This window comes from Corvus moneduloides, chromosome 1 (assembly GCF_009650955.1).
Source record: "Corvus moneduloides isolate bCorMon1 chromosome 1, bCorMon1.pri, whole genome shotgun sequence".
NCBI lineage: Eukaryota > Metazoa > Chordata > Aves > Passeriformes > Corvidae > Corvus > Corvus moneduloides.
The window spans coordinates 9,570,918-9,584,910 of NC_045476.1; the positions used below are offsets into that span (position 1 = coordinate 9,570,918).

The 13,993-nt window shown below is 37.4% G+C and overlaps 1 protein-coding gene across 3 annotated transcripts in view; it reads right to left on the reverse strand.

Moving 5' to 3' along the window:
• Positions 1–13,993, reverse strand: part of ESYT2 (extended synaptotagmin 2) — an 83,477-nt gene that overhangs the window by 38,223 nt on the left and 31,261 nt on the right. For all 3 annotated transcript variants that reach the window (XM_032099375.1, XM_032099365.1, XM_032099357.1), the window contains exons 3-6: positions 13,617–13,751; positions 11,755–11,831; positions 4,927–4,999; positions 4,023–4,112 (exon numbers count right to left, since the gene is read on the reverse strand). In XM_032099375.1, the coding sequence (XP_031955266.1) occupies positions 4,023–4,112; positions 4,927–4,999; positions 11,755–11,831; positions 13,617–13,751 (375 nt within the window). The remainder of the gene's footprint in view (positions 1–4,022; positions 4,113–4,926; positions 5,000–11,754; positions 11,832–13,616; positions 13,752–13,993) is intronic.

A 13,993-nucleotide genomic window follows, 5' to 3' on the forward strand; every position in this document is an offset into this window, starting at 1 on the left:
ATATGGTGCTGTGGAAACACCAACTGTGATGGCCCTTAAAACATCCCATAAACTACCAAAATCTAAAATCACTGAGAAAAAGATAAGTTATAGCAAATTATAAGTATGCTGAGTAGCAGGGCAAATCATTCACTTCATAAGCAACAAGACTAATTCTTAACAAATATTATTCTAACAGTAGCTGTGCATCAGCATTTATACAGGTGTTCCACAAACCTGACAGTCTCATATGTTCTAGAGGCAATCTATGCATTCTACATAACCACTTTATGTTTATTTCCAGCCATTTCACTGGGACTCATTCTTGCTGCAAGCACTCCTTTTGAGTCTAATTTTCATCACACTTATAATTTTGAAAGTCCATCCAGCCAGTTTTCCAAAGGCAGACAATATTAAATGAAACTAAATCTATATAAAAATAAATCAAAACTACAGGACAGAACCAATCTGTAAAGTGAGTAGAGGGAGAGTAATACTCAAGTCAGAAAGTAGAAAGCAAAACTGTGAATCTGAAAATGAGAGCTTTGGAAGAGCTGCCCAATTTTCCTGGAAGACATCCTGTTTTCCAGCCATTGTTCTTTTTAGAACAATAGTATTTTTATGTGTTTGTCTTATTGGGAGGGTCTTGGCTTTTATTAAGAGAAAATGATTGGGTTAGGACACGCCCTCAATTCTGAGTGCACCACTGAATAAGCTTTTGAAAATTACCCATTTATAGTACAACTATAAGCCACCTAAACTTCTATAACTGAACCACAAATCAAAATAACTATGTAGTGACTTGTGCTAAAAGTAAAATCATAACTAAAACTTTGGGAACTGAGTATCTGGTAAATATATATAATGTTAACATAATGAGAAGTATGCAAAGAACCTCACAAATCCTGACTGTTAATCCAGTGCTACCTTCTCTCTAGCATTGACACTCGGATTTAAAAGATTGCTTCAAACATTAGCATGCACATATTTCCCTCCCTTAAAATCTCCTACATATTTGGACATTTTATAAGCTGATGAAACTTTTAGCACCTTCTTCACAATAACAACAAAATACAGTATATAAAAAGGTTTCATAAGATGTAAGAACTCTTGAAAGATCAAAAATTTCATGTATTACTCAGAAATATGAGACTGGTAAACTCATAGGCCATGTTGCCTTATATAGTCATTAAGTCCAGCAAACAGATGATACAGAGCAAGAGGAATTGTTGCCAGTTACTTTAGACTGGAAAATATGAGAACAAAATCTAATGCTAGCTGCCAACTAATTCCTCTTCTCTTCTAACAAAAATATTTAAGAAAAGCTTTCTTTGGCTGCAGCCACTTGCTCTCTAGTAAGAGAACAGAATTTGGTTCTTGCTATAATAAGCATTATTTTACATTTTTCTACCAAAGTCAGAAAAATAAACACTGAGAAAACACAATGCAGTGGGGAGAAGTCTGCTTGGAAAAAGCTGAACAGCCATGGATAACTGTCAAAATTATGGGCTACCTTAGATTATTTGTTGAACCATTCACCCTTAGGTTTGCTCAGACCTTGACCACTACCTTAGTTTTTAAATGAAAGGAGCATGAAAAATACTTTTAACATTTTTGTAACTGAATACTTTTGGGGAGAACTTAACTTTTTAATAGTCCAAGCTGATACTCCACTCTACTTCCCATCCCTTTTTTTTGTCCCAAGTCAACCAAATCCCTAATAAAGTGTCATGGGGATAGGAGCAAGACAAAATTACTGTGGGCAAAGTATTTCCCAAAGTTCAGAAACTGACCCCAAATGACAGGTGTTTCACTTGGTATGTTTTCAGCTTCTTCTCTCACATGCAATCTGTCCTAGTTACGCACTTTGCAGAGGCATCACCCTTAGAGTGGATCAGGGACAGAAAGGACTGGGCACAGGTACCAGATTGAAAATCTACTGGAGAGGGCTCTGGGAGTACCAGAAGTGGAAAGTTTGGATACCTCCTACCAGAGCAGGATGCTGGGAAACAGAGCAGTGCCAGGAACTGCTTATAGGGATGCCTGCTGCTGATCTCTCCCTCCCTACCACGGCCAGCTTTCCTACCTCTCCCCCAGAAGGCACCAAACAGAAGCATCTGCAGGAGGTACCCCAGGGAAGCAATCCAGACATACTGGGTCAGGTCATGGCTCCAGCACAGAGTGTGTCAGAATGGCTTCTGCAGAATGGCTTCTGCAGAAGGACTGTACAAAGCAGAACTGAGAGAGACAACACAAACAACAGCTAGAACATGGAGAATGGTTATTCCTGTAGGGGAAAAAAAAAAGGCAACGCATCCATTCACACAGCTACACTTTTCTCCCTGCTCCTCTAAACCAGAATGTTTGCATTTAACTTGTTTATTGGATGGTCCCTGGAATGAGCTGGGGACTGTATTGAGTATGGAAATTGTTTAGGAGAGGACTAAATAGCAAAATAATATCAGAGAGTATGCTAACAATAATATAGTGCAAACCAGCATAAGACAGCATTCAATCCTTGTCAGGGCCATGCTTACTTTGTTACTATAAACATGAAGATTAACAGATGTCCTACACTCACTGCTCAGCCAGAGGGTAAAAATGAGGTGAAACTTAAGCAGACATTTCCTCGTGTATAGGCTCACTTCAAAGAAATCTGTGGAAATCCAAATTTAGTTCATCCCAATGTACTTCCTCAACTATTTCCAAATAAGAGCAATGATGTTTCATCAGTTTTGCATGAACTAATTCACTTTTACAAAAACACTGACTTAATCAGTCTCAAAATATTTCCAAATCCTTGCATATTTTACTAAGATTAAAGTCTCCATTCATTCTACCCAAGCACACATGGTTTCTCTAGACAGATGAAACGATCCAAATAAATAACATAAATGATGCAAGTTGTTTCTAGGCCATACATAAACACCCAAAACCAAACCTATCCTTTCAACAAGGTAGCAAAAAATTTATCATAGAACATTTGTTCTTAAGAACTTATTACAAGAATGTGATTTCTTTGAAGAAAATAACATGCTTTCTAAAGTTGAAGAATTCACTCTCGCCCCCCAAGCCTTTTAAACCAGACCAACTTCTCAGAGCTCCAGACTGCTGATGAAACCAAGATGATCAATTTGAGATGCTTCAAAGTGTCTAAACCCATACACTTGTAATTTGTGACCTGCCAGTCAGAAACTGTTAAACCTTGACACCGTAAGTTTTATGTTTAATTACAATATATTGAAGAAAAGCTTCCAATGGCAAATATACTTCCAAGTAAGAGATGGAAACAATTAATTTCTTTAAAGAAGTCTGTGTAGCGTAAGAATTTCCACATTGTTCACATTTTCTATTAAGCTCTCTTCCTGATACAGTACTGAACTTCAAATTGCTGAAACTGCCTCACACACACATACACAACATCAAAGAATTGTCCACCAGCCAGTCAGTGTGCAATGTGTATTATGTCACCCTTTATATTTTTATAAAACAAGATTTGCTGAAGTGCTGTGCCTAAAACTGAAAGCATTTGAGGGCTGTCCTCTTGTTTACACACGCTAGTCTGGCTGTATCATTTTCCTACCAGCAAGACCTTGTGGGCTCAACTGTGTTTTACTATTATTCCTGCCCAAACGTGCACTTGGGCCTAGCACACTTTCCAGCTAAATTCTGTTACCTTCTCTCTCCACTTCTGTGAAATTTTAAGTTAGATCATGTACCTACAGAATGTCATGAGAACACCAACAGAAGCTTTTTACAAGCAATCTAGATGGTATCTTTTGATCTTGCCTTATTCAGAAGGCTTGTAATAAAAGTTTGACAGCTTTGACAAAACACACTTCTAAATTCCAAGGTAGTTATTATCCATCTTGGTTCCTGATAGCATTCATAAAATTTGTCCACTGCTTATCTGTGAAAGCTCAACCAAACAGTAGTGATTTTCCAAATTCTTTCCTTTTGCTGCTTAATTCTTGCTCCATTATTTTCTAACTACCATCATCAGCACTGTCAAAAAATGTAGAAAGGGAGAGAAAAGTGCTTACAGGTTTCCTAAGGAAAAAAAGGGATAGTGCTCCAATTAGGGGCATGTCTCCAATTAGTGGCTCCAGGATAACCCTCATGGTGCCATGGATCTGTGGAAAGGGAAGAAAAAAAGACAATAAAATTGACCTTAGTTCAAGTTTTAAATAAAATTTATTTGCTGGCAATGCTCACACTTCTAATTCATTAAATTCTTGCTTATGGAAGATATATATAAAAATTCTTTCTAACTTTACATGTCACTCAAACCCAAAAAAATTCACACAAGCATTCAACAGCAGGGCTTAAAAATTCATTACATTCGTCTGTATCATGCAGTGTCATGTTGGTGGTAATTTCCTAAAAGTGTGAAGTAGATTATTTCTACAGCTCAACGTAAACAAATTTGACACAAGAAGCACAGCAGCATCCACACGTACTAGAGCAAAAGCAGGTAAATGCTTATAGGTGTGTCAAGACACACATGCAAAAGATCTTCCTCAGGGAGAGATCTGTTATCAGAAAGTTAAGGAAACCTCAGAAACAATATCAAATGGAAAGACTACTAATAGTAATTGCATCTAAACCAGTAATTCTGTCTGACAGTGAGATATTAAATGAAACAAAATTTTAAGGTCTGTGGTGCCTTCATAAACTGAGCAACACTTGAACACGACACATCACATTGTCTTGACGTAAAATTATCTCCAGCTTTTCCTATATAAATGTTATATATTTGAAATAGTTCTACATCTTAAAGGAATTTGATCTTTTAAGTCATGTTACTGAAATTACCATGCAATATCAATACTATTTAAATGAGAAAAAAAAATAGTAAGCTAGAAAACTACAGTTTCTTTCTTATAGATTATTTCATCAGAAAATAATGACTGATATGAAAATCAAAAGAAAAAAATTTAATTTCACCTGTATACTTTTCACACCAGCTCTGCAGAAGTACCTCTTGATCTCCAAATCAATTTCACAGTTTCCAACGAAACTAAACCAAAAAAGGAAGTATACATTTCACTTTTATGGACTAAATTGCAATAAACTGTTGGTTCTGTTTTGCACTGTCATGACAATGTATTTCGTATCTCAGTGTATGCACAAAAAATGCACGTTGAAATATCAGAACATAAAACAATGTCAGTCTGCTAAAACATCCCCTTCAAAACATCATCACTGTCATCAAAATCACTCAAATTAATACCTAGGTGTTGGGGAAGATGAAACAGGAAAGCCTTGGAAATATGATTGCCTGACAAAAGATTTTGGGAATATGAAAACTACAGGCAACATCGAAATGAAAGCCACTTTTGAAATACCAAGTCTTAGTTACTGAACAACTAGAAAACAATGGTATGGCCACTGAAGTAATCCCCTCTTGATGAAACAATACCCTCTGCTTGCAAACAGGTCCAAGGGTCAGAGCAGACCCTACTAGCTCAGCAGAAGGGGTCCAAAGAGTAGTTTTTAGAAGTTAAGATGTAACACTCTATGGTAATATAAGAACTCTTATAGGCTGTATGTAAATGCTATAGGATTTGTATCTTGTATTAGATTGGTTAGTGACAATTAGAATATTCAGTACAGAAGATGATTTATTGTATTGTAACCAGGACTTCAGACACTTCTCTATTCCTCTCTTCCACTTCTACTCTTAATTCCACTCTTGCTCTTACACCCTCTCTCTCTCTCTCACCTGCTTACTCTCTTGGGCCTGCTCAGAGCTGAGTCAGGCAGCTCTGAGCAGTGCCCCTATACCCACGCCTTTACAATAAACCGACTGTGTCCCAAGACCTGCCTATAGAGATCTCTCCATCCGTCTCCGTCTCCGTCCGTCCGACTCATCCATAACCTACATCTAGGTTTGCTATCATCTCCGGAAGGATGCATAACAGAAAACAAGCAAGAGGCCCAACTTTTGGGAAGTAATGGACACAGAACTCATACTCCATTTCACGAAAGCTCTACACAGATCTCATTGATAGTAAATCTACCCAAATTCATTCTCATCTAACATAATCATGAGAAGCACTAGACAGAAATGCGTGTTATGTTAAAAATGAAACTTGTCTGAAATATTCATAGACTTGCAAAGCCAGTCGTACTTAGAATTTCAATAAGCAGGGCATGCTGAGCTGAATGATCCTCTAAGCAAGTTTTATGCCAAAAACAGTTGGGCCCATTCTGAAGGGAGAGAAGGCAGGAAGCAAATTAGAGAATATATTAAAAACTATGCAAATTTTTCCCTGAACAGTTCTTGCATCCCGTTTTTGGGGATGCAAGGTCAAGTGATTGGAATTTCCCAGATGCTGCCCTGTATTTTAGATTTGTCAAAGACGGTAAAAAGAAGTCCCATCTATTTTGCCCATGCTACAAGGCTACAAGATTATTCACACACAACTGAGGCTTGGATTTTTAGCTACCCTCCTTGAAGTTTCATGCAGTTCAAGCAGAGCTGAGCTTTTTTCCAAGAGCTGGTACTGCTGTGAGACACACTGGTTCTGAAAACCAACAGATTTTGAGACTCAACAAGGAGTTCAGGAAGAAAGCTTGAGACTCTGATTTAGTAAGGAATTGGTCAATGATTGTACAGAATGAGAGCTAAAAGCAAAACCCAGCAGGTTGAATACCATGCTCCAGGTAGGGAGAGGTGAGCTGGATAAGGACACTGGCTAAGTAGATAGAAGCTGTAACAGAAGGACAAATGAAACCTGAAGAGCTTTCTGAACAGACTGCCTAGGTAAAGAAAATGGAAGAAGGAACCAAGTGGGATGGAGATGAGGCAGATTAAAGCCAGACACTGCTGGAAGGAGAGAGAAAATGTTTCCTCTGCAGGGCATCCTGTTCCAGACTCTGCAGCAGAGCCCAGTTTTCTGCACATTAGTTCCTCAGACCTGGCCTGTACAGTGAAACACTGTTAGCTGTGTTTGGGAGTATGAAGGGATGTTATTACAAAAATGTTTGGGGAATTGTGAACAAAATGGAATTCCTCTCTTCATCGGCCATTCTAGGCTCAAGTCAATATAAAATAAATTACTCTCACAATAAGAGCAGAACAGCAGGATTGCTGTTCCTCCCCCTGAATCTGATGGCCACAAGGTACTAGCAAAAGAAAACAAAGATGAGAGCTGCTGCATTCCGCATATCCACTATCCAAATCATCTGTAACCTCCTCTACTCTGTGTGTGGCGGTGCTGTCTTTCGGAATTCAACAAATGCAAATCTTATCAATCCCTTAAACAGAAATAAACAATAGCACCAAGACTTTCCTGTAAACATCCATCACTGGAATTTATTTTTGACTATTGAAAAGATAACACTATGCAGAATCCTTTTTGTTCAATGGCCAGTTTGGGGAACTGGAAGACAACAACATGATGGGGTCTATGTCAAAGGAAGGTGACAGTTGCTTTCCTTGGAAAGAATGTAGTGTGACTGTACAGTTTAAAAATAGGTGCATAACTTCTAATACACAATTTAAAACGATGTAATTTCTATTTTTAAGCCATCTAACTATATATAGACATAGCAGGGATATATATAAATACACTCCCACATATTTATATATAGTTGCATAACAACATGACACAGAGAAGCAAGGTCAATTAAAACCTGCAACTGAAACCTCAATCTCAACACTCTGCAGCATCAGAACTATTTGAGTTATGAAGACCGGGAAGCAATATACTTGTTTGAAAATCCATAACAACATGATGACAAACTGCAGTAAAAATAGTAACAAACTGCATTTGAGGGGACTAAGTCAACAAAATTTAACTTCATAATAAAGCTAAATATGGTGTTATCCCCTAAGATATTTGGCTGAGTCCATTAACAGTCGATGCCTATGCAATTCCACTGTAATATACCATACAACTTGAAAGTTCATTTTGTAAGCAAATTCTGTACATTCAGATCATAATATCCCAGAAATATTTATGATCCCTTTAAGGTACGGAACACTGAGATAGATTACAGTTTAATGAGGACACTCTTGTAAGAATATTAACAGCAGCTGTACTGAATCAGAAGAAAAGTGCAATGTACTGCATGTGGTCATTGTAGCCCATGGAAGATATCCAGAAGAAGAGAAAATAAAAGGTTAGGACAAAAATATTTCCTATATAACAGAGATATGTGGTTCTGTACACTGGACTATCTTAATTGTTTGTAGAAGGTCTTTAGACCCTATTTTTCAACTGTCTTCTGGCAGTACAATGTAGTGAGTTTCCCCATTCAAGTACTCCACATCTGAAAAAATCTGCCATGTGTTTCAATCTGCAGCCTAAAACTCTTTCAGTGCATCAATTTTTTTGTATCATAAGAAGCTGAAAAAACTCAGGTTACTAGTAATTACTTCTTCAGTCTCTCAATCTTTTTTGCTTTCTTTGCTACAGTTCCCATTTAAACTGAGTTTATCTTGTTTTCTGTTGATCCATAACCTTTAACTTCCACCAAGTATCTACTACATTCATGCACTTTAGCAACTGTACGACTCCTTTTTATTAACAATTTATTTAGATTTTTATCTTCATTTGCTCAAATAGTTGAAATTTTTCCCTTGCCCGTATTTGTCATCAAGAACTAGACTTTTAAACTGTAACATGACTTTTGATAATTTAACATAAACTCCACAGTAAGAGAAAGGTAAAGCACTCCCTTCACAAATACGGTCCTCAAACGGAACCTTTAAATACAGTCTCCAGTGAGTGCTTTGTGGATTAGCTATTCAAGCTACTTAGAGTGAAGTTCTTAATTGGATCCTGAGAGATGCACAAAACCTGTCCCGAAGGGTTCTGAAAAATAGTCTGAAGCAATGATCATAATGCACTCAGTATCCTTGCAGAAACAACAGAAACTAAACCAAAACACACTCCTTTTGCAATTAAAATTAAAAGCAGACAAAAAAAAAAAACCCTCAAGGATGATGCAAAAAAATACTCTAGAGTTTCAGAGACACATTGAAACTACTTAAATGTACTGTGGAAGGTCCAAAAGCAAATGCACACACCCCACCACAAACAACTGACAGTAGAAAGGCTAAAAGAAGCCACAATAGTGAAACTGCAGGATAAAAGGGGATTCTTAAAAGAATTAATGTACTTTAAACAGAAAAAAAATATAAATAAAATAAAATCTTTCCTTCCTTCCCTCACCACACACCCCACAGGGCTTGGCTTCCTACAACTATTCTTATGAATGTTGAAAGAGGCTGTTTTCCTTCTCAACTGTATTTAGGGAATGAAGGGTTTATAGAAAGCTCCTAACTTTAAACTTAGAAATAAATTAAAATTATAATGAACTAATTTAACTGGAGATTAAAATCTACAGGGGTAAATATTCCAAAGGATGGACTTTTCTCCAGCAGCGAGACTGTTCTTTATAATCTTGCAAAACTGCAATGTAAGACAATTTAGGGTTGGTATCTGTATTTGACTCCATATTTAAATGTACCGAGAGACACTTATTCTTCCTGTTACTACTGAGACAATCCCAGTGGTAAGACCCTCAGAGGACCTATAAATGAAACTGTTAAAAAGCAAATAACAACATCAAACAGTAACAACTGATATTGGGGGCCAGGGGGGCTCTGTCTTAAACTTGTATACTAAAAGCTTTTGAAAAAGAGTCCTTTCCAAATGAGGTGCCAAGGACAAGTCTTAAATATGAAACAGGACTTCCTTTGATGATGGTTTTGTCTAAGCCTTAATTCCTAGAAGCTGTGATAGTCACTCCATAGCTCTCTTTTCCATTTTCTTCCTGGAAGCCTATGCCACTGGCAGTAGGAACAGGCTGTTGGGCTCAACAAGCACCCAGCTGACCCAGCACTATTATTGTTATTTAAACCACTTCAAGGAATTTCTTTCAGCCTTTTAGACTGGATTCTATTGCAGCTGTCTACTATTACCGCAGGCCTGGGCCCTAGGGTGTATCACTGCATCCCACAGCCATAGGGAGGAGGAGGAGAGAAGATCCAGCAGGCAGGAATTGTGCAGCAAGATTGATTTATTTAATTATTTTACAAATTCTTTTATAGACTTTTTTCTTCATAGTCTAATTGGACAAAGGATCAGCCACCCCTTGGGGTGATTGGCTAAAATCCTAAAACATCCATTGTCAAAATATTTTTCTACTGTACCATAAACAAGACTTTTCAAGGTTGCAGGTGGTTTGGTTGTTTCCATTCCCTGCTACCTCTTCTGTGAGAGAGAAAAGTCTCTCACGGACTTAGAAAATAGCAAGAAAATCCTTGCTAGCAGCATTTTTGTATCTACAGTCTACCACTTCTCTAAGTAGGCTGCAAGTGAGACATATGGGTAGAAATTTTCTTCAGGTCTACATAACAGGACATTATTCCTGAAATTTTTGTACAAACCTACTGGCCTTTTTACTTTTACCTACTTCATGAGGATGAGCAGAAACAAAAAAACCAAAAAATACTAGATTTACTCTTGTCTTCCTGTGAATAGTTCTGCTTTAAAGGGAAGAAGTGGTCTTGGAACAGAAACAGCTTCTCAAAAACAATTTCTATTGTCTGTTTGTGGTCAGACAAAATTGTTTTCCTGAGGGCTTATATCTGCAGAGGTGAGGCTGCTCTCACAGCTGCTGTCAAAAGTGCCAACAAAGAAAACTGAAGGAAATTTCTCCATTAGGGCTAACACATTCATCCAGTGAAATAAGCTCTCAAGAGTTAATCCTGTTGTATTTTGTCCAGGAACACCAATCCCTGGTTTGGATAGCTGTCTTTTTCCTAGAGAAATAAAGTGATTCAGTTAACTAAAGACTGGGCTCTGCTCACAGATGTAGCCCCCACTTGCTCTGGAACCCAGGGAAGGAGACAGCAGCATTTTCTCTCGCCATTTTGGGGCCTGCCCAGCTCTGCCAAAGCAGCGGAGGCTTCAGCATAGCAGAGCTTTAAAAAAATAATTCAAAATTAAGAATAACCACATTCAAATTTTGGAAGTAACTCTGAAGCTGAGATGCCCAGTGACCCTTCTGGCTACTGCCAGGGAAGCAGTGAGGAACACAGAAGGCTGCTCTTTGCTCAACTGCCAATGACTGACAAATTTGGCCTCTCCATAACCCATGACCAGGCAAAAATACTCACTGTAACACAGACCTATGATGGTCAATTATAAAAACATTTCTGGGTTCACTGACTGAACTTCCAAAAAACTCTGCAACTGCAGATTGTGTTGAGAATGACTTGGTTAAATGTAGGGCAGACCTACTGAAAAACCTATATAAAAGGGGCTAGGATGAAATGGCAAAGAAACGTGAAGCGATGAAGCACAATCATTCTGACATTTTACAGTACTCTGGGTAAAGTAAGCACAAATACTTCTGTTGCTATCATTAATTTTTTCTAATACTATGTTTATAAAAAGAATCTAAGTAACTGAGAAAAGTAAAAAACCCAAAAAATCTTACATCTTAGATTTCAGACTAAATTTAATGGCAAAGTATTAATACATCAGGAAAAAAAATCGAAGATAGTGCTTTATCTTTGGAAAGTATTTCTTTATTAACAAACATTAATAATGAAACCAAACAGAGTTGATATTCCATTTCCCTCAGATAAATGCTATTTACAGCATGCAGTTTCTTCCTGCATTCATATACAATTAGAACTAACTACATTTGCATAATGAAGCAATTCTCCTTTCAGGCCAACATAACTGGCAAATCAAACAATGTACATATTATAAAGCATAGACCCCACTGAAATATGGTAATAAAGTTTACCTGATTTGAAGATCCAAAATGATCTGCCTTTTGTCCACATTTTCAGTGTACACTTTTACACCATTTATCCTCAGAGGCTGGAACAATGAAGCAAGTAAAAGTTGGATTCTTCTACAGAAGCATATTAAACTCTTAAGTTTGAAATAAAGGTGAAGACAGGCACATTCAGGCCTGAAGTTAAGAATCTACTATAAACATTAAAAGGTGTGAAGTAAGGCTATCAATTTAGTTTGAATTCTTATTTCAAGAGTAAAAATTACCTTGCTGGGATCCACTTAACCACAATCCTTCTGGCAATTACCCTGGGTATAGACCACTAAACTTCAAGATTTATAAAATATTTAAAAATCAAGCTTTCCCTCTCCCCTGCATAAATATCCGATTTTTCTGTACAGGTGTATGTCTAACACTCCTAAAGCATTCTTTTCTGTGCAACTACAACAACAAGTTAAATTTAATTCACAAAAAGGTAGTTGCCTCAAGTAGAATTTAGTGACGATAGATGGAAAAGAATCCGTAACTCCCAAAAAAAGTTATGTCAACCACTCTGTGCTCTCTCTCTCTAAATCATTGTGTTGACACTCTCGCCTCTCTCCCTTCCTCATACAGAACTAACACGTATCAACCACACACTCCGAAGCCTCAAACATTCATCAAACACTAGGCAGGAGAGGATGACCAACAACCTCACTTTTGAGTTTTTCCTTTCTGGAAAAATTGTCGTATTTCTTTTTACACCTTTTTGATAATTTACGTAAAACCAAAATCTCACTGCTGTCTTGGGGCTGTGCAGCTCAATCCACTCAATCAAGGCTGCAGTATAAAGTAAGAATAGCTGTTTGTCATGTCAAAGATTACTCAATCCAACTTCAGAACCATACAGAGGTCTGGGCGCTAATCTAAAACCTACTTAAAATTAGTATGGCTTAAAAGGAATGCTACAGTCTGTAATACAACTACATCTAGGGCAGGACAGAGGCCTTGTGTAAAAGGATTTACAATTTAAAAAAATAATAAATCCAACACACAAAAGGTCCAGTAAAGCATAATGAATTGTAACCTACATGAAACAGAGTCACAAAGAGAGAAAAACAATTCCCCTCTATCACACCTGAAATTAATTTCAGGTTTCCTAACATTTGGGGGTGTGTGGAGGTGTTGATTTTTAAATCCTTACTTGAAATTCTATTTATGACACACACAATAGGAACACGAAAGGCAACTTCAAACAAAAGCTGTTCAACTGCATCTCAAAGCAGTAAAGTTCTGGTTGATGCAGAGAAGATTAAGTAGCGCTGAACTCATTGCAAGCAGAGGGAACTCAGCTTGCATTGGTCAAACAGGCTCTTCTGCAAGCATGTGCAACCCCTTCTTCCATGGGATGAAACAGAAGACAAACATCTGTATGTTCCTTAATGCTGTGCTATATGCAGTCCTTTGGAAAGCCAAGCCAGCAGCCTTGCCATAGAATCCACACATAACATGATTAGAAGTGCATCTGTTACAAGAAAACTGCACTTGGATCATCTGGCAAAAGGATAATGGTCCCTGCTCACTTAACATAAAGCATTACATGAACAATATTAAAATCACATTGCTGTGAACTCTTCATGTGACAAGGCATTACTACACTTTGAGTCCTCTCCAAATTCTCAGTCAAGTTTCTGAAGCATAGATCCCACAAAACATAGTAAAGCCTCTGCTAAAAAACCCACACATTTTTAGTTTATTGTTACAACAGAAACCAGAATCAGGCTTATGAGCAAGTGTCACTGAGAAATATTTCTGTGTAGATTTGAACAGACTACATGAAAATGGTATGTAAAACAGGATCTCTTAAAAAAACTTCATTGGACACTGACCTGATGACCAATATCAATCTTTGTAAAACTGAAGGTACTGAGGTGGTTGTTTGCGCCTCTTACTGCTGGTTCTATGGTCTCTCGGAAGAGTTTCTCAATGAATTGACAAATAAAAGGCCACATCTGTTTTACAGTCTAAGGAGGAAAAAAAAAATCTACATGGAAGTACAGTTCTTGAATACATGCATAAGTTATAAATGTAAAAAAGTCAGAACTTCACTGCATCTGAATTTTCTATCTGAAGATTCTATATCGCTTTTTTCTTACTATTTTCTAATTAACTCATGTTCTTCTATGCTCTTTGATGAAAGGTATTTTTTAAAAAGCAAGCTACGTAGATTTATATCTTAAATTATCACACACACAAATCAAAACCA